Here is a 19,099-nt window from a genome sequence, read left to right on the forward strand (position 1 = left end):
AGGCACACAGGTAATGAGCGCAAAGGCTATTAAGTATGGAACGTGGACATATAAGTTTGCATATACTCACAATTTCCTCATAGATAATGGCTAAAGCAGGCTCTGATGTTATTAATATACTGAGCTGGAATGTACGAGGCTTGGGCTCCAGAATCAAAAAAAGGAAGGTTCTTACATATATCAATAGTGAAAACCCTAAGATAATTTTCCTACAGGAAACCCACATGGGACCTCAACAGGTGGGGCAACTGGTACCAAACTGGGGAACGCACCAGTATTTCACTACATACTCCAAACGGGCGAGGGGGGCGGTGATTTTAGTAGATAAGACCTTAGCGTTTACTTGTAGGTAAGTGGAATGCGACCCTGAAGGGAGGTTTGTGCTACTTCATGGCACCCTATTTGACAAGGAGATACTCTTTCTTAACGTGTATGGTCCGAATATTGATGCCCGGAATTCTACTCCACAATATTAAAAAAACTGGCAAACTATCCCACGGCCTATGTGATAAGTGGCGGTGATTTTAATACCATTCTTGATGTACACTTAGATCGCACATCAACACAAACTAGATCGTTAACCAAGGCAGCACAGAAAATACTTACCCACATGTCAGACTTACAACTTAAAGACGCATGGAGAACATTAAATCCTTCCAAGAGAGAATACACATACTATTCCACCTTGCACGACATGCACTCTAGAATAGATCTATGGCTAGTACACAATGAAGTCTTGTCTTGGGTTACTAATACACACACCTACCCCAGAACATACTCGGATCATTCGCCAATACAGCTAACACTGCGAATTCCTGGCAGTACAGCTAACAGGCCACCATGGAGATTCAAACACGCAGCCTTGTGAGATCTGGTATACAAAAACGCTATGGTGCAGCAAATACAAGAATTTTTTGACACTAATGAAAACTCTGTGGACAGTCGAGCAATATTGTGGCAAGCTTTTAAGTTATGCATTAGGGGTACCTCGAAATCCACTGAATACGGCATCCTCAAAGATATCAGGGGTAGACTGTCACGGCTAGAAACACAAATAAATTTCCTTCAACCCCAATACGCTCTCACCCCATCATTACAGCTTAGCGCAGACATTAAGTCCAAACTAGAGGAATACACAGAAGCAGCGGATCAAGAGATCCGGTACTTCGATAAGCCGATCGCGGCACACAGATACGGGGAAGGAGAACGTCCAGGGAGACTATTGGCTAGAACGGTGAGAGGAGAGGTCCAACAACCATATCATGCATATAAACGAACGGCACGGTGTCCACAGACCATAGTACGGTGAAAGAAACATTCTACGCGTTCTATAAAGAACTGTATTCCCCTCAGTGCAACGTTTCCGATGAAGAGATAGACCATTATCTCTCTCAGACACCGACAACACTCATAGCCGATTCCACCAGGGACTCACTTGAGAATCCGATTACGGAGGCAGAGATAGTGGAAGCGATCACAGCTCTCCCAAACGGGAAGGCCCCCGGCACGGACGGCCTAGGGGCTGAGTTCTATAAGGAATTTAGTCACCTGTTAGCACCCAGACTGCATGCTGTGTGGATGGAATCCTTAAATAAGGGGGAACTCCCTGAAACCACTAGAGAGGCAGTAATTACGCTGTTACTCAAACCAGGGAACCCCCCCAGAGGAATGTGGCTCGTATAGACCACTGTCCTTAATAAATACAGACGCAAAGATTTTGGCCAAAATACTAGCAACTAGACTAACACCATTTATGCCCTATATGATACATGAAGACCAAGCTGGGTTTATTATGGGCAGATCCACAGCAACAAACATAAGACGATGTCACAAAGTCCTGGCCAAAATACCCCCTACACACAAGGGATAGCGGTATCACTCGACATGCGGAAAGCATTTGACACTGGCCCGAAATTCATTAAATGGATTCAAATTTTGTACACGTGTCCCTACGCCAAGATTAGAATCAACGGCACCCTAACAGACAAGCTATAGTTGCGTGGGGGCACCAGACAGGGTTGTCCATTGTCACCCTTACTATTTGTTCTAGTAATAGAACCCCTGGCTGATATTCTCAGAACATGTTACAGTACATATGGATTTGGCTTCAGAGCAAACTACAAATCATAACACTATACGCAGATGACATCTTAATATATTTGAGAAACCCTGATCGTTCCTTGGGCAGGGTTCTGGTGGAAGTCAAAAGATTCGGTGAATACTCTGGCCTACGCCTCAACCCGAGCAAATCAGAAATATTCCCACTCACAGAGACCGCAGTACAACCCCAAGATTTATATGGTCTTATATGGAGCCCGGTGCATATTTTGTATTTGGGAGCGAACATTGCTAGAACGGCCCAACTATCCCGTGCTCTAAACTGCAGCACATTAGCTGACACTTTATGCACGAAAATGAAGCGCTGGAGTGCCCTACCCATATCAATGATGGGGAGAATCGCTCTAATCAAAATGATAATATTGCCAAAACTGCTATATCTCTTTAGCACGGTACCGGTTTGGACGGGTCGCGCCCTATTTGCTAAAATGAACAGCGCCTGCATTGCGTTTGTTTGGGGAGGACATCCTAGACTAAGCTGGAAGGCATTAACTGACACTTACTCGAGTGGCGGGCTGATGGCACCAGACCTGGATTTATATTACCTGGCAGCACAGGCGCACCACGCGGCACAATGGGCTACACATTTTATCAACCCAGGGACCACACCTCCCGCCCTGAAGGAACGGGAAGCTATCAGAGCACTACACAGGATGACCAGACCCAACCCCATAGACCCAGCAAAAGTACCTATCACTGCATGGGCTAAATTAGCTGACATCTTTGGTATTGACAAGCTATACCACCCAAGTATGCCGCTTTGGGGGGATCCCCATACACCTTTTGCATTAGATAGTGAAGTGGCAACGCACTGGAGCTCCAGGGGTATCACACAATGGGGACAACTATTTCCGGAGAAATGCTTTGTGCAATGGGAAGATATTAGGGATACAGTGGGAAACACAAATAATTATAAACAACAATATATCAGGGTAAAAACCGCCGCACAGAACGCATGCCCTACCTTCCCTAATGAACCGGAAATAAACATGGGGCTAGGTTGGAAATTACAATTTGAGCCCTCTACAAAGTCATAATGTAGACTCGCCCAGTCGAGAAACACACAGCCAGGAGCAAATGGGAGCAGGATTTGGGGCAACAAATAGACGATCAAGAATGGTCCCAAATCTGCGCACTGACCAAACAAATATCATGCAACTCCAGATTCAAACTAATTCACTATAAAATAATACACAGGTCACATTATACCCCATCAAAGCTCAAACGAATATACCCCGCCACACTGGGAACCTGCCCGAGATGTAATGCTGAAGACGCTAATATATTCCATATGCTCTGGGCTTACACAAAACTGAGGGGATACTGGGCAGAGATTTGCGAAACTATAGATGGGATGGCAGATCAACCGGTGGATTGGTCCCCGCGGATATGTTTGTTGGGGGCAGTTGGGAAAATGAACCCGACATGGCGAAGACTGTTGAACCTGAGCCTATTAATAGCTAAAAGAGCAATATTAATGAAGTGGAAAAGCCTGCATCCACCAACCAAGGCAGACTGGGACAAGGACATGGTATGGACAAACGACACAGAAGAATTGTATGTAGACTCGGTGCTACCCCCCTCTAAGTCCAGAAATATATGGGCAAGGTATAAACAATACTTGGAGGACATGGCAGAACTTGAAAGATCAGACTCAGAGGGAAACTAATTGCTTATGATGTTGGGTTGTGGTGAGGAATTTATATATGTATATGCATTACCTGTGTGCAACGATAAATAAAGTTCTAAAAAAGAAAAAAGAAATAAAAGAAAGAAGTGTTAACAAAATTATAAGACAGGGTGTTATGGCCAGGGCTCCCTTCCCCACGTTTTCTAGCACGGGACAAAGGCGGGACTCTTAAACATAGCACACTCCAGGGCTTCTCCTGTACGAGGTTACAGTTCCTTTTTAACAATATCAAGGCCTTCTGTGCCCAAGTCTCTTATACAAAGTCCCTTGCTTCGGAGGGCCGGATGGATCAAACCAAACAAAAACAAATGGCTCCTTCTGGTAATAATCTCATCAGAAAGTGGGGGTTCCCTTCCCCTAGCTTTCTCCTTGGCATCCAACCGTCGGGTTCACATTTGCCACTGTTCACCATTTCAACAAAAAGCCATTTCAGACCCCTTAGATTCCTCCCTATTCCTAAGTCTAGGTCTCGGCCCCCAGTCAGGCTTTCTCTAAAGCCCCAAGTCAGGCTTTCTCTAAAGCCCCCAGTCAGGCTTTGCACAGTTCAATCACCAGAAAGTCCCGGGGTGTGTTAGGGTTCACCACAGTTCGCAGGCTTCCTTCAGTCAGGTTCAAGTGTGCCTAGACCAAGACCTCTTGGGACCTGTAGTTTCACCTCGTTCGGGAGAGGAGGCACCAGCCAGAGACCTTCAAATGAGGGCCCATTAGATGCAGGACCACTCTAGCTTTGGTGCCAGTTTGTTTCACAAAAGTTCCCAGGGTTCTCCCTCTGCCGGGCTTGGACCCGTCTGAAAGGCTCACAAAGGGCCTACCTCTTCCGGGCTCAGACCCTTCTCCAAATGTTCACAAGGGTTCTCCCTCTGCCGGGCTCAGACCCCTTCAAGGTTTACAAAGAAGTCTTCCCTCCGCCGGGCTCTAGTCTCCTCTCACACCATATAGTTTTCAAAAGAAAGGTTTTGGTACTTCCAGTCCCAGAATGTACTGTCTGGATTTTGCTCCCACTTCTCAGTTCCCCCAAAACGGCATTTGGCATTGGGAGCTGCAGGAGCTAAAAGGGGATATTGTGATGGGCCAGAGTTTCTCCTGCTGACCTTCAGAGACCTGGGTTCGCCTGACTGGCCCAGGGGAGGAGTCCTGCTGTTGGTAATGCCAGGCAACCCCAGCTGCGCCTGGACTTGCCTTCTGGAGGTACAAGTGCAGTCTCCTTTAGACTCTCCGGGCCAGTGTGGTTTCTCCTCCTCAAGGTCTTCCAGGGTCTCTGCAGCTGTTCTGGTTTTCCTCTGGCTTCATGCACCTTCAGCATCCCCTACTCTCCCAAAGTGTGCTTTCCTGCCCTGCCTTTTATACTTCCTAGGAGCAGTGATTGGATCCAGGTGTGAGTGGTGGGAAGGGGATGCCTGGCCTTACCTGTCCTCGTAAGCGATACAACATAGAGGTCGACCATAGGAGATTATGGCCCAGGGATTCCTATGGGTAATCCTTATCCTCCCAATCTCTCTCCTCCTGGTCGTCGTCTCAGTGGTTTTAGAAAGGAACAGAGAGGAGGAATTCTGGAAAGTGTAGTTTTTACTAAGGAGTTTAGGAAAATCCAGTAAAATATTCCTCAGGAAAAGGGGGTAGTCCTGTTGTAGGGTACGGGGTGACATTTGCGATTTTGAAATGATGTCTGGCGACTGAGGGAAGGTCGGCTATGGAGGTGTTACTGTGGACAGGGGGATATTCCTGCAGTTGTAATACACAAGATGGTAATTGCAATTTCTTTCTCCTGGTTCTCCCATGCCTCCTTTCCGAGTTGGCACTTGTTGGAATTGGGGGATAGGGGGATAACTGGGACAGGATATAGAATAACCTTTACAATTGTCAAAAAGGGGGAAAAACTGTGTCTCGCCATCGGATGTCTCACTCCCATTCCCCGGTTAACCCTCTGCCCAGGTGATCCTTCCACACTATTTCAACCCCACGGTACGGATCCAAGGGCGATGGCACCTGAGAAAGAGATCCCCAGGGTTCAGACAGTGAGACACCTTCAGGTTTCTCACACATACCAGGTTAACTTCTGCAACGGTTCACCATGCGGGTCTACTCGCCTGTCCAATAGTGTTCCACATTCAACTGTGCTTCTGAAGTTTTTAAATCTACTGACCACCACCAAAAGTGTTACCACAGCTTCAACAGTTTGCACCTTTGTGACGTTTAACAACATTTTAGAAAAGAGCCAAAATTCACTTTAGTGCCCTTCAACACTTCCAAGTAAGCAAGGCACTCTTCTTCTGAACATTCAATTTTCAGAAGGGCAGCCTCTTGGGCACTCTGGTCTTTCTGCAACATCAGCAACCAAAATGCCCTTAAGGATGTAATGCTACCTTTCCTCCATTGGCAATGTGAGTTATACCAATTTTTAGGGAACAATCACAATCAGCAAGCTACACCTTTTTACAACCTTGCATTCGCCTCTTCGCTACCTGCCAACCAGTGCAGCTTAATGTATGCTTTTTTGTTAGTCTCTTTTGGCTTAAGGCAATGCTTGGACAACTCTTGGCTTAGGCAATACGTGTACCCCCCACTTGGCCTTGAGCAATGCTTGCACTACTCTTGGCTTTGGGAAATTATTGTTTCACTCTTGGCTAGGCAATGCTTGTTCCCTAGACAATTATCAATGTTCAGTCACTTAACTTCAGTCATACGTTATTTTCAACTGCTTCTCAATTGACTATTCGGTTAACCTTCACCTGAGAATTACTTTTAAGCACACGCAATCAAACTCCCAAGTTCAATCATAAACAAGTGCTTCTTTTCTGGCTTCCCACTGTCCGACAATCAACGGTCGGATTAATACTGCTTTCACTCGCATGCAAGTGATTCTGCTTGGTTACAGTTACCTTCCTTTGTTCATGCAAGGGATCAGAATGCTCAGGAACACTCACCAGCTTCTGTCTTGCTCCATTTGTGTGCTGCAGAACTTGGGAAGAAGTGAGAACATCTAATAAATCGTCCCACACCTTTCAATTCGGTCAGCTTGTGTTTTGTGACCGGGCAATTACTAGAATGATTTAGATCTGTGTAAGCTTGATAAACCTGCTTTTATTGGGCTACTCAGACAGAATACACAAGGAAGCTGTGAGCTCCTCACATTTTTAGAATCCACAGGAACCTTAGAGTACACCTCCCCAAAGTTCTTTACCAATGGCAGTGGAACCGTTTTTCAGGCACCTTCTCGATCATGGAATTTTGCCATTTATTTATTTATTTATTTATTTATTCGCATTTGTTTAGCGCAAAGGCAGCCCAGAGGGCATCGTGGCGCTGGTTACAGATATGAAAATGACTTGTTGTACATCCAGTGAAGTCATTACTTAGTTGCAAGAGAAAAAAAAGGTAGCTACAGGAGAGGAGGAGGAGAGAGTAGACGACACGAAGGAAGAGGAATTAGTTAAACAAGGTGGTTTTCAGTTTTTTTCGGAAGGCAGTGAGAGAGGTTTCTGCTCTGAGCGTGCTAGGTAGTGTGTTCCATAGCTTAGGGGCAATGTCACTGACCCAAACATGCATCCGCTCAATGCTATAGAATGATCGATGACAAAATGTGCTCTGATATCAGGATTTCATAAACAAAAGAACATTCCAAAATCTTTTCTCACTGCTAAGGATGAATCTTAGTTCTGAATTAATTAATGGTCGAGGGGCGTTAGATGCCTGAGAGGATGTGTAATGCCAACTTGCAAAACCAGCTCACCAAATTACAAAAATTACAAACTAAAATTACTTTGATGCATATTATAACTTTTTTAGCATACAAAGTATGACGATATGTTTGGAAAAAATGCTATTTGACTTGTAAATCCCAAGGCTATTGGACTATCAGTGTGGATATAGACCCTAATAAATATGCCTTCCCACCCTCCACCCAGCAGCATCGAGATTTTAAACCCAATACTTCAATGTAGCCTTAATAAAGGAATATTTATGAAAATAACAAAAAAACACTACCATTGCAGTTTGGTGAAGCAATCTGTAAGTCTTTTTTCATTACCTCAAGTTGCTCCTTTTGTGTAAAGCCCTTTACACCGTTACCTGTAGAAGCTTGTCCAACAAAGGTCATTACTTTGACTATTGGCAGGTGTCGATTAAGCATTTCAGCAATCTCCTGTACACTCTCTCGAAAAGAAGAAAAAATCATAACCCGGGTATCGACAGGACCTCTCTCTGGTTCACCTTGGCCTGTTTTAAAATGAAACGACAGAGAAAAGGTTCTTATCACATAGTATGCAAATACATGACAGCTACATACAAAGTACGAGTTACTCAACATAGTGATTCTTGCACGTGTATTCCACATAGTGATTCCTAAATGTGTATTCCAACAGCCCCCTTTCTCTAAACAAATGGGGTGTCGCCCTGAACACAGAAAGGTAACCTAAACACTATGGCACAGAACATAGCAAAACACAAATCAGGACGGACAGATGCATGTGCAACCCAGACTACAAATAGACTGGCCTCTTTGCCCCTTTGCTTGCAACACAACTTCCCTTTAAGTACATTTTTTATCTCTTCATGCAAGTCAATGTGAAAGCTATATAGACAGGGAAAACGACAGTCAGTGAGTCTTAGAGAGAAGGGAGCTGGTAAAACTAGGCATATAAGAGTCACTATGGTGAATGACTTGCAATTACTCATAATGCCCTGAACTCCCTTTTTAGAGAACAATGGAAGCATTACATGACAAATCGAGGGATAGCTAGGGAGGTGAGCCCACTCCACAATACCATCCCTATGGATAGAGGCAAGTGGGACCTCACCGGGAGAGACTCCCCCTTTGGGGAGAAGGACTTCTGTTCAAGTGAGGAACAACCGGAACCTGTACACACAATGGCATACCTAGGATGCTCTCAAACATCTGAAAACTGTTTCCAGCACAACTGGGAAGGAGAAACTCTACAGGGATGTCGGTCACTGAAAAGAAATACATCTCCCTTTAAAACCAATTAAGCAATCTACTGAGATGTGTATGTTCATTAACGTCGCTTCAACGGCACACACAGAGAGATGAGAGAGAGAGAAGCCAACGTCGGCCCAGGGAGGTCCCGAGCCACACAACACCTGCAGGAAGCAGGACTCTAAAAGCCTGCAAGTTTCAAACTCGCTTGTGGCGTTGCAGCAACCTGAGAAGCCAGGCAAACAAAACAGCAAGAACAGCTGGTGGCGAGACCACGGTCAAGGACCCATGGTGTACCAGAGGCTCAGCGTACTTCCCGAATACCAACGCATATCAGCAGCAGCAAGGTGCCCAGTATCGCATTTACATTCTAGAGAGCCAAGGAAGGACGAGAGGAGACATTGCGAGAAAGCAGACGCAGACAATGGAAAGGCAGTGACGAGTGACGCCAAACACAAAGGAATCCAAACCTGGCTCCAGAAGACATATTTGAACAGACAAGATGGTATAGGGGAAAACAAGAGTCACGGGTGGCCTCGAAGGGAGGATCATTATATCACACAGCCTCCACATCTGAGTACTAACATTTAAAGTAAGTTAAGCTTTCAACCCAGTGAGACAAAGTCAGATAAAATAACCAAACAAGTTATTGGGAACCTGAATCAAGTTAACGAACCAGTGATTGCAATTCCCTGGGTGGAGGGAAAAATATGTAAAACAAACCTAAGTAATATAAAATAGGTGTTAGGCCTTACAGTTATTTAATAAACCATCCTGAAAGATGTCTTATGTCTGTCTTTCTACTGACCCGACACAAAAACCAAGAAGCCACAAACTTAGGTGGGTTGAGGCAACTAATCGGCACAATCCGTAAGCCTAAATAGAGAGTTACAGCTTGGCCAAAGCTTGAACCAGTACTGGAACAGTTATGCAAAACAAAGCTTATGAATAGCATGGGACATCATACAGACCTGATTTACAGATCAAATCCCAAGGAAAGTCAGTGAAAAGACTCTAACAATGCCTTTACCCCAACAGCATTCTCAAGAATGGAGACTAATTGAAAAGGTCCCTGAAGAGTGTAAAACCTTATAGCAGAGGAGACTTCATAATGTTAATGTTAAAGTATATTTGTACTGTGCACTATCACCACCAGAGTGGTCCCCTGGCCCATTGGCAGATCTGAAAAGGTAAGGGAGTGGGGAGATAGTTAGTGGGAACGAGCGGGATAAGTGCAAAAGAGCAGTGATGTGTTGTTGGCAGCTTCAGTTCAGTTAACACTGTTCACTGAGCATGGGGGTGCGTTCCAGTTGGTAGCATTGTGTGCTGTTGTGCGAAGCTATGTGTGGTTTGTTTTGTTGTTGCAGTGTATTGAAGTTTGTGTGGTTTGTTGTGCTTTAAGGGTGTGGTTGTGTTTGGTTAGTGTTTGAGAGGTGTGTGAAGGGGGTGAAATTGTTAGTGGGTTGGTTATTGGCCTCGCTATCTAGAAGTGATATGTGCTGAACTAGATGTGGCGCGTGAATATCTCTGCATTTCTAGCAGCATCCGGCACTGGCTAATATTCACAATCCGGTCTATACATGACGCGTGCCAGTATTCACAATTATATCCAAATGTGGCACTGGCCCACCTTCGAAATCCTGTCTAGATGCAAAGCAAGCTAGCATTTACAATTCTATCAAAGTGGGACTGGGAAAAGGCCAGACACAAACAAAGGACTACACCCCAGGGACTGCACACTCTAGATGCAGGTCAGCACAGAAAAACAGGGTCAGAAGCCACAAAAACACTCGAGAACCCCACCACAATAGCACACACTGATCAACAAAAATGATTGAAAAAACACTCAAACCCCTCCACTACAGTACATGAAAACAGGCCAAAATGGATTACACTCAACTACTCACTGAGCATCAACCAGCCCCTAAAGCTGCTTCCAAAGTGGTTTCCCTACCAGATCTTGGAGATTGCATTCCACAAAACAAGTGGAAAATGGCTGGAGGAAGCCAGCCAGAGACACACCTGACTATTCCAACCAATTGCAAGAGGGGAGGGGGGGGGACTGGGAAAAGGCTGATAAGGTGACACGAAGGCCTTTGCTATCGGCTTGTCATGGTTAGCTTGACATAACATAACGATTGATATCTCGGTTGACCAGAAACACCTTCTGTAATTCAAATAAAACTAGAAAACTATTCTAATATTTAGTATTCAACTTTAATAACACAGCCAGGAAGATTTGCTAATTTACATGAAAATGTGAATGATGTTTGGTAAGAAAGTGGGATGAACCCTGAGAGGAATTGTGTTCCGATGAAAAGCAAAATGAACCTCAGTTGGTGAAACTCACTTATTACCCTGACTGATACAAATGCAATCAGGAGCACATTCTTTCACATAACCAGAACAATGGTTAACAAGATGATTATTACGCAGAGGCTATTGTGACTCTTCCAGGTGCATTCAGATAAATTCCCCAAAAAAAAAAATGCTCCCCTTACAGGAAAATATATGGAGTATGGACTACGGAGGCAAGAGGGATTCTGATTATATCAGAGTATGGGAAGGTGGCCTTGTCTTGCAGATATTTCTAATTAGGTATATGCTGCACAGCTGTGAGTGTGCCTACATTAGAACCAAAGGATGCTGTGAGAGATATGAAGGCTGCTGAAGAAATTTGGCTGGACAGGCAGTTGGACCTACATGCTTTACCAAGAACACATTTTTTAAGGCAGCCTCACAATACAAGCATAGAAAACCTGAAGTGGATTTTGGATTGAGTTTAGCCACTTAGTTAACAAGTAATGGCATTGCTCCTATGATGGTTTTATTGAATTACTATCAAAAAGTACCCTTTCTCCGCACGGGTTCTGTGGACAGACATGACAACACTCATCAATTGTTGAAAATCAATGATCCTGTAGGTCACTGTTCCGATTTGCTTATTGCTTGATGTGCTTTGCACTTTGAAGTAAAATGCACTGAGAATCAGTGTGTGTGGCTGGCTGACATACCCCAGAGCAGACGTTGGGGGGGGGAGACGGGAGTTGGTGTGTTGGTGCCCACTGGGACCCTACAGTGCTGTCTCCCCACCTATTGCCTCACCCTGGCGTGGTGCAGTTCGTTGCGGTGGCAATATCCCAGAAACAGGGCATTTTAGGGTTGAGGAGCAGTGCTTCTATGACCACATTGATGTTTCGCTGATTTCAGTCTCATGTCTGAAGGTGCTGAAATCCAGGGAAAGGGGTGGGGTGTCCACATTTCATGTAGCCAATAATGTCCGGAGGATCCCAACAGGTAACTATGCAGAATTTGGTGCAGATTGGTGAAACAGTGTGGAATTGTATAAAAAACCATGCTTCGCCAAGCAACAAACCTAAAAATTATTTTTTGACATGTACTGAAATCCAGGGAAAGGGGTGGGGTGTCCACATTTCATGTAGTCAGTAATGTTCGGAGGATCCTAACAGGTAACTATGCAGAATTTGGTGCAGATTGGTGAAACAGTGTGGAATTTTAAAACCCAGCCACCCACACATTTTCACTTTTATAAATATAGATGAAAACATGCACAGGCCATGTACAAATTGAATCTGGAAATGGCTTGTTCTCACTCAAGTAAAAATCCTTGGGTGAGTTGGGCAAATCGGTTAAAATGGCCATAGCAAACATGGCCCTTTGGGAAGTTTTTGGTTATTTCGCTACACAGGAGGCTGCTCCATTACATAATGGAGATATTATGGAAACTGACCTGTGGTTGCTTTGGGCTATCAGCTGTCTAAAAAGGGAGATCTGGCAGAGCTAGACAAAAATCAAAATGACTTTGGTAGGTACATGAAATGGGCAGAAACAGCCCCTGAATATATAACAAGACATTTTGTAGCTGTAGCAAAAATGTAGGAGAAGCCAAATCGGTTAAGAAATGTTGTTTTGAATAAGAAACCCAAGTGTAAATCATGGAAAAGAAACCAAGATATGTTCCTCATACTAGGAGCAAATAAAGGAATTTAGGAATTCAATCTATTTTGTACTGCCATCACAGCACAGCCATAGGTGCTAATGATGTTGGAATTGTTGTCAAGGGCACACTCAATAGCGAAGGCATGAGGTGAGGGAGAGATGAACAAAGCAAATGATGATGTTGCTGGTGAACTTTCAGTTTTTCATTTGATCATGCCTTTAATCCCCATAGTTCAATAATCAACCCAACATAAATCTGGCATACTATGTTGAAGGCCAGGCACTTCAGAAGCCAAGCTTACAGGAGTATTTGGCATTTAACATCAAAATCACTATGTCCGCCCTCTTGGTCTTGATCCATTTTACTGTCAAATTTAGTTAATGGGTGGTGTGACAAATTGAGGAAATTTGACTCTTCTACCCAAAGGGGAGCCACTTCCTGTGAGTCCGGGAGGTGAACCTGCTTCGCAATACCCTACATAGGAGTAGAGGAAAATGGGACTTCACCGGGAGAGAGTACCCCTCTGGAGACAATGACTCCAGTCCCTGCGACAAACATTCTCAGGCGAAAAACATTATGCCCTACGTGTATTGTGTTACAACACAAGAAGACATGAACTATCATGACTGGGACGAAGAAACTACTATTGGATATCATTATCCTGTGGAAAAGGGTCATATCCATTTAAATCATGACATCCAAGATACTGGAACAAGCGTGCTAAAAGACGTACATCTAGGGAATGAGGGAGAATTGCAGGAGAAAAGAGGGAATTTCAGACATAGGCTGGGGGAGGCACTCGGCAGTGTGACAGCTGACAAGGACATAACCTAGAAGCCTGCGAGTTTCAAAACTCGCTCACTGGGGCAATACAGGATGCCAGACTTGTGGTGACGACCACAAACCTAAAGAAAGCGGCAGGGCGGGAGTCCAACAAGAGGTGGTGAGACCATGTTAACCAATCTGTGGTGCACAGCCCGTTTTGGGAACATTGCCGATACCACCGGCAACAGAGGTTTTCATGGCATCTAGGTGTGCAATCAAGCACCAGGATCATCCGAGACAAGGAGAGAAAACCAAGACCTGAATGCCAGAGGGAATATGGCATGAGCGACACATAACGAGGGAGACGATCATTATACCATACAGTTAACTTGTCACAACAGAGGATACAAAAGGGAGTTAACTCTGAAACCAAATATATATGAAGATTACAAAGCCAGAGACAATCATATCGTACAGTTAACTCATCACAGTAAAAGTAATGAAACAGAGTTATGGTTGAAACCATATAGATACGAAGCTTACGAATCACAGTAAAAGTGGGATATAAATCTGGGCAAAAAGAATCAATGTAAGAAAATAGCCTGGGAAAGGCAAGACATAACTCACTGTCCTGTACAAGACAAAGTTAATAATACAGAGATAAACTGATAACCTTGAATCTAAAAACAGAAAGCAGTTGCAAAGTCAAGTGGAACCGTAGTAACCTAAAGGTGAAAGACTCACATCAAACACATTTCCTCAAAAGGGATCCAAAGAGAAGATAGAAAGTTCCAACAACCCCCTTGGGGAACTAAAGAGATTAATACAATTAGTCACGTGAGATGTGTGGATTGACTATTAAAGACTTGTACTGGCTATACCCCAGCAGAAGGGAGTCATTCTCCTTACCCAAGTTAGTTTTTCTTAGTGGTAGGGTCAGTTGGGGTCGTTTTTGGACAGGAGACTTATTTCTTTGGACATTCACAATAGACAAATGAGCACTCAGTAACGTAGATAGGGATCACACAGTCATAGGGAAAGTTAGCCTACATCATGTCCTCAGAGTCCTTGTCCTCCTTCTGGCTCGCCACAGTGGGGAGTAGTAACACCTCAGCATTCTCATCGACGAACCTATCTTACAGAACAGGCATACCATATTCAAAAACCAGGCTAGTGGGGGGTGGTCATAGTGGATATGGTAGCCTTTACAGCTCTCTGCCACCAACTAGCACATAGAAGAGAAAGGGGCTGTAAATTATTTTCATTATTTCAGACGAAAACCAGTGTCAAAACATTCTATGTATGAACTACAGCAAATCGTAATAGTGCCTTTATTGGCAAGAAATATTACCATGAATGGGACCAGTGGTGGTGCTACTGCAAGAAACATTCTCACTGGACAATCTGTGGGCTATACAAACTATATAGCCAATAGAGTGTACAAAAAGCCGCATTCTAAGGCTAAGGACAGCATGGGCGTACCCTCAGCCAATTAAGCAATAGAAACTGAAGGAGGGGGGCATTACCAGTCCTAATGACCCCCCTACGCGGGTTCTATTGCTATTGGCACCCCAGCACTTTGTACCGGGGTACTAATAGTTTATTTTTCTCGAGTAGAGAAACAGCATGTAAATCGTTTCTCAACTCAGGAAAAAAATGCTAAAAACGTGGCCACCTTGGGGAGTCCCTTTTCCCCTTCCATGGCGGTTATTCATGCGTTGGAGATGTGTCGAGATCAATACTGTTCCCAGCGCCAGCGAGGGACAGAGCAGCGCAGATAAGTGAGGTAGGGTAGGGAGGGGAGAGGATATGTGGAAAAAGGGGGTGGGGAAATGGCATGGAACGCAGGAGCGCACTTACCTTCATTCCTGGTCAGGAAAGATGGTGGCCCTCTGCTCTGAGCAGGGTCTTTCCCGTTGTGTAAAGACCCAGTTCTGAACCTCCTCTTTGGCTGGAAGGCTGCTGGCTGCCACCCCCCGCACTCCACTGGGTACTAATTATATATACTATATACACTGGTTACTCATTATGCGGCCCTCCAGATGTTTCAGACTGCAACTTCCATGATCCTTCACCACTGACTAGGCTGGGTACTGATCAAAGAAGTTGAAGTCCAAAACATCTGGAGGCCCACATAATGAGCAATCATACTATATAGTATCAAGAGAAGAACAAGTTACTTCTTACCTGGTAACGTTCTTTCGATGGGATCTTCCTCCGACGTATTCCTTATCTTGATAGATCATCTCCAGCTTGCTGGCCTCAGAATTTTTTTTTCAGTAGAGGGTGCTGCGCGTCGATGTCCCTCGAGCCCATGTCCCTCGACAGCCTCCGTATCGGCGCTGACATCATGCGTATAAAAAGGCCCGCGCAGCGACCGTTGCTCAGTTCCGTTTTGACGTTAACAGTTGTTTTACATGAATTGGTTATTGACCCAGAAGGAGCGTAAGCTGTAACCACAAGGGAAGTTTTACTGAGGGGATGGATGGGAGGGGCGATAAGGAATATTTCGGAGGAACATCCCATCGAAAGAACGTTCCCAGCTAAGAAGTAACTTGTTCTTCAAAGGGATTGTGTCCTCCGAAGTATTCCTTATCTTGATAGACTCCCATAGCAGTGGTGTGTATCTGGAGGTGGGAGTAATATTGCCATGTTTCCCTTCAAAAATGAACAGAGTGCAACACAGCTTTGCCAAATCTAGTCTCTTGGCTAGAGGAGGAATCCAGGTTGTAAAATCTTGTGAAGGTATGTGCAGACGACCATGTGGCAGCCGCACATATGTCTCGAATCGGTACCCCTCTTTGGAGGGCCGAAGAGGCTGCGATACCCCTAGTTGAATGAGCCCTAAGATTTTGAGGAGGCTCTTTCCCTGCCAGTTGTAACATTGCAGAATGGCTAAAATAATCCATCTGGAAATGGTCTGTTTTGTTATCGGTAAACCCAATTTGTGCCCTGAGTAACCTACGAACAGTTGGTCTGCTTGCCTAATCCTAGCAAGTCTGCCGATGTAAAAGCTCAAAGCCCGCCTTGGGTCCAGCCTATGCAGCCTTTCTTCCTCCTTCCCTGGATGGGGAGGGGGATAAAATGAAGGTAAGGTAATCTTCTGAATGATGTGGAATCCTTTCATAGTCACCTTGGGGAGGTAAATCTGGCGTAGAACAAGGACACTTACCCACACGCAGAATGCTTACGCACCAGAAATACCATTGATCGCAGACCTGTATACAACGGCCACTGACCTGAAACAAATCAGATTATGGGAAAGTGGAGGGGTTTACACCTGGGGAGACCTTTACGAAGAGGGTACCTTTAAAGAATTTGCCATGCTACAGGACAGAGAAGGCATCCACACGGGCCAGTTCCTCTGGTACTAGAGGGTCCGCTCCACAGCACGATGTAAATGGGAAACATGGCCTGAGGAACCAGACTCGGAACCATTACTTACGCTGCTATATAATATGGGGGAGGGCAGCAGACCAATATCCCAAATATACAGACATCTGAGCGATACACCTAACCCCCGGAGTATGGAAATGAAAAGTAAATGGGAAACAGATATAGGCAGAGAAATGACAGAGGGGGAGTGGAACAGAGCGCTTGCATTCCCCAAAGAGGTGTCAAGAAACCATAGATTCCGACAATTACAGATCAATGTGTTGCACCAAACCTACCTAACCCCGAAACGAATAGCCAAATTTAACAAACAAGCGCAGTCAAACTGCACCTGGTGCATGAAGGAGGAAGCAGATCTAATCCACATGATGTGGGAATGTCCCAAAACTAAGACGCTGTGGGATAAGGTGAAACGGACATGCGAGAAAACAGGCATGACCAATTACAAATGGACACCCGAGGAATGCCTACTGGGAACTTATCCCAGGCTAGCCAAACTGAAGCACACAGTCAGACTTATGGAAATAACGTGCATACTGGCCAAAAGAACTATAGCCATGTCCTGGAAAAAACCCGCAGGACCACAATATAAAGCATGGCATAGCGAAACAGAGCGATGGGTGTCGGCTGAGACCAAGGCCTGGGAGGAATGTGTCACTAGATCTACGGATTAGTCTAGCAGAGCTCTCGAGGCATGGAAAGAACTTACTAGACACATGTTTCTCCCCTCGGATGACCTGAAACAAACTTATCTGCAAGACAGGAAAGGGCAACCCAAGAGAACTGATCGGAGGCATTGCTGGTCCCGGGAAGGTATCCCCCCTGAACCCTCTCTGAGTAAGCTACCCAACCTCCCCACACCCCGCCTCCCCGAAACAAGAGACGCTGAAATACACGAACATGGCAAGGAGACAGTAGTTGTTATACTGTTAAGGTTAAACTGAAAAGCATTGTAAATGAATATGCACAAGACACATTTGCAAAACTTGTAAGAGATATTACTGAAAATGCCAATAAACAAATTTAAAAATAAACTGAATGATGTGGAATTCAGAAACCACCTTCGGGAGAAAATTAGGCTTCACTTGTAGGAAAACTTTGTCTTTATGAAAAATTGTATGAGGGGGTTTACAAGATAGAGCTTGTAATCCGCTCACCCTCCTAGCAGATGTCAATGCCACTAATAAGACAGTTTTAAGGGTGAGAAACCTTAGTGAACAAGAGTGGAGTGGTTCAAAAGGTTCAGCAAGGCTTATTGGGCAGTAACCTTAGATTGAGAATAACCGCACTACAGTAACCATCTTGAAATTCTAAGAGATTAGACTGGTTCTAGCCTGACTCAAATACTACAACCAGACCATTTACCTGATTGGGATAATACAGCCAGATCCACCATAGGGGGGAATGGCATTTCCGTTCTATATTGGTGTAACCTGTAAATCTTGAAACACCTTCCAGTAACAGATACACTAAGCAGACCACTATTCCTTCCCATTTTCTTTAGAAACTGTTTTGATGAAGACTAAACTCCATGAAGTACGGGTGTCCTTACACAGAACAGATTAGGTGCAGCCATACCTATCTACAAGAGGTTGTCCAAAAATCAGAAAGCAGATTCCAGTGGCATCAGAAAAAGGTGCGTTAAGAGTAAACCTGTTTTATGGTATCAGTAATATAATATTATAAATTACAATCCCGTGTTGTTAAGCTGTCTTACCTTGAACAAATTTAGAGTAAACCTGTTTTTTGGTATCAGAAATGTAATATTATAAATTACAATCACGTGTTAAGCTGTTTTATCTTGAACAAGTTTTGAAACACTTAGAGTGTAATGCTATCTATATGTTTTTACCGTAGGAATTGAATTTTGGAAGAAGTAGTATCATTTAGCCCTGAAGATGGACTGGCAGAAAAGTCCGAAACGCGTTGGCAACACATTGATAAATCTGGATACTATTTTGTTTTGTTGACTATAACTAGGAAATCTGTGTGACTACTTTTCTTGTTGCTACTCTAAAAATTAGTTATTTTTTGTTGTTACCCTAAAGGGTCTTTGTGAATTTATGTACATAAAGAAACTAACCTTATGTATTTATGAATAAGATGTCGTTAACTGTACAAATTATGGATCTTGACGAATTTTGAAAGTGAAAAAATTGTTTTGGTTTGATTAAAAAAACAACCCATGAAGGGTCTCTTTACTTTCCCAAAAGTTGTATTGGTTTACATCAATGAATTA

At 44.2% G+C, this 19,099-nt stretch overlaps 1 protein-coding gene across 2 annotated transcripts in view; it reads right to left on the bottom strand.

Moving 5' to 3' along the window:
* FANCM (FA complementation group M) overlaps positions 1-19,099 on the bottom strand; it is a 1,896,264-nt gene that overhangs the window by 846,343 nt on the left and 1,030,822 nt on the right. For both annotated transcript variants that reach the window (XM_069638749.1, XM_069638750.1), the window contains one exon: positions 7,836-8,023. In XM_069638749.1, coding sequence (XP_069494850.1) covers positions 7,836-8,023 — 188 coding nt within the window. The remainder of the gene's footprint in view (positions 1-7,835; positions 8,024-19,099) is intronic.

This window comes from Ambystoma mexicanum, chromosome 14 (assembly GCF_040938575.1).
Source record: "Ambystoma mexicanum isolate Mex_15411 chromosome 14, UKY_AmexF1_1, whole genome shotgun sequence".
Taxonomy (NCBI): domain Eukaryota; kingdom Metazoa; phylum Chordata; class Amphibia; order Caudata; family Ambystomatidae; genus Ambystoma; species Ambystoma mexicanum.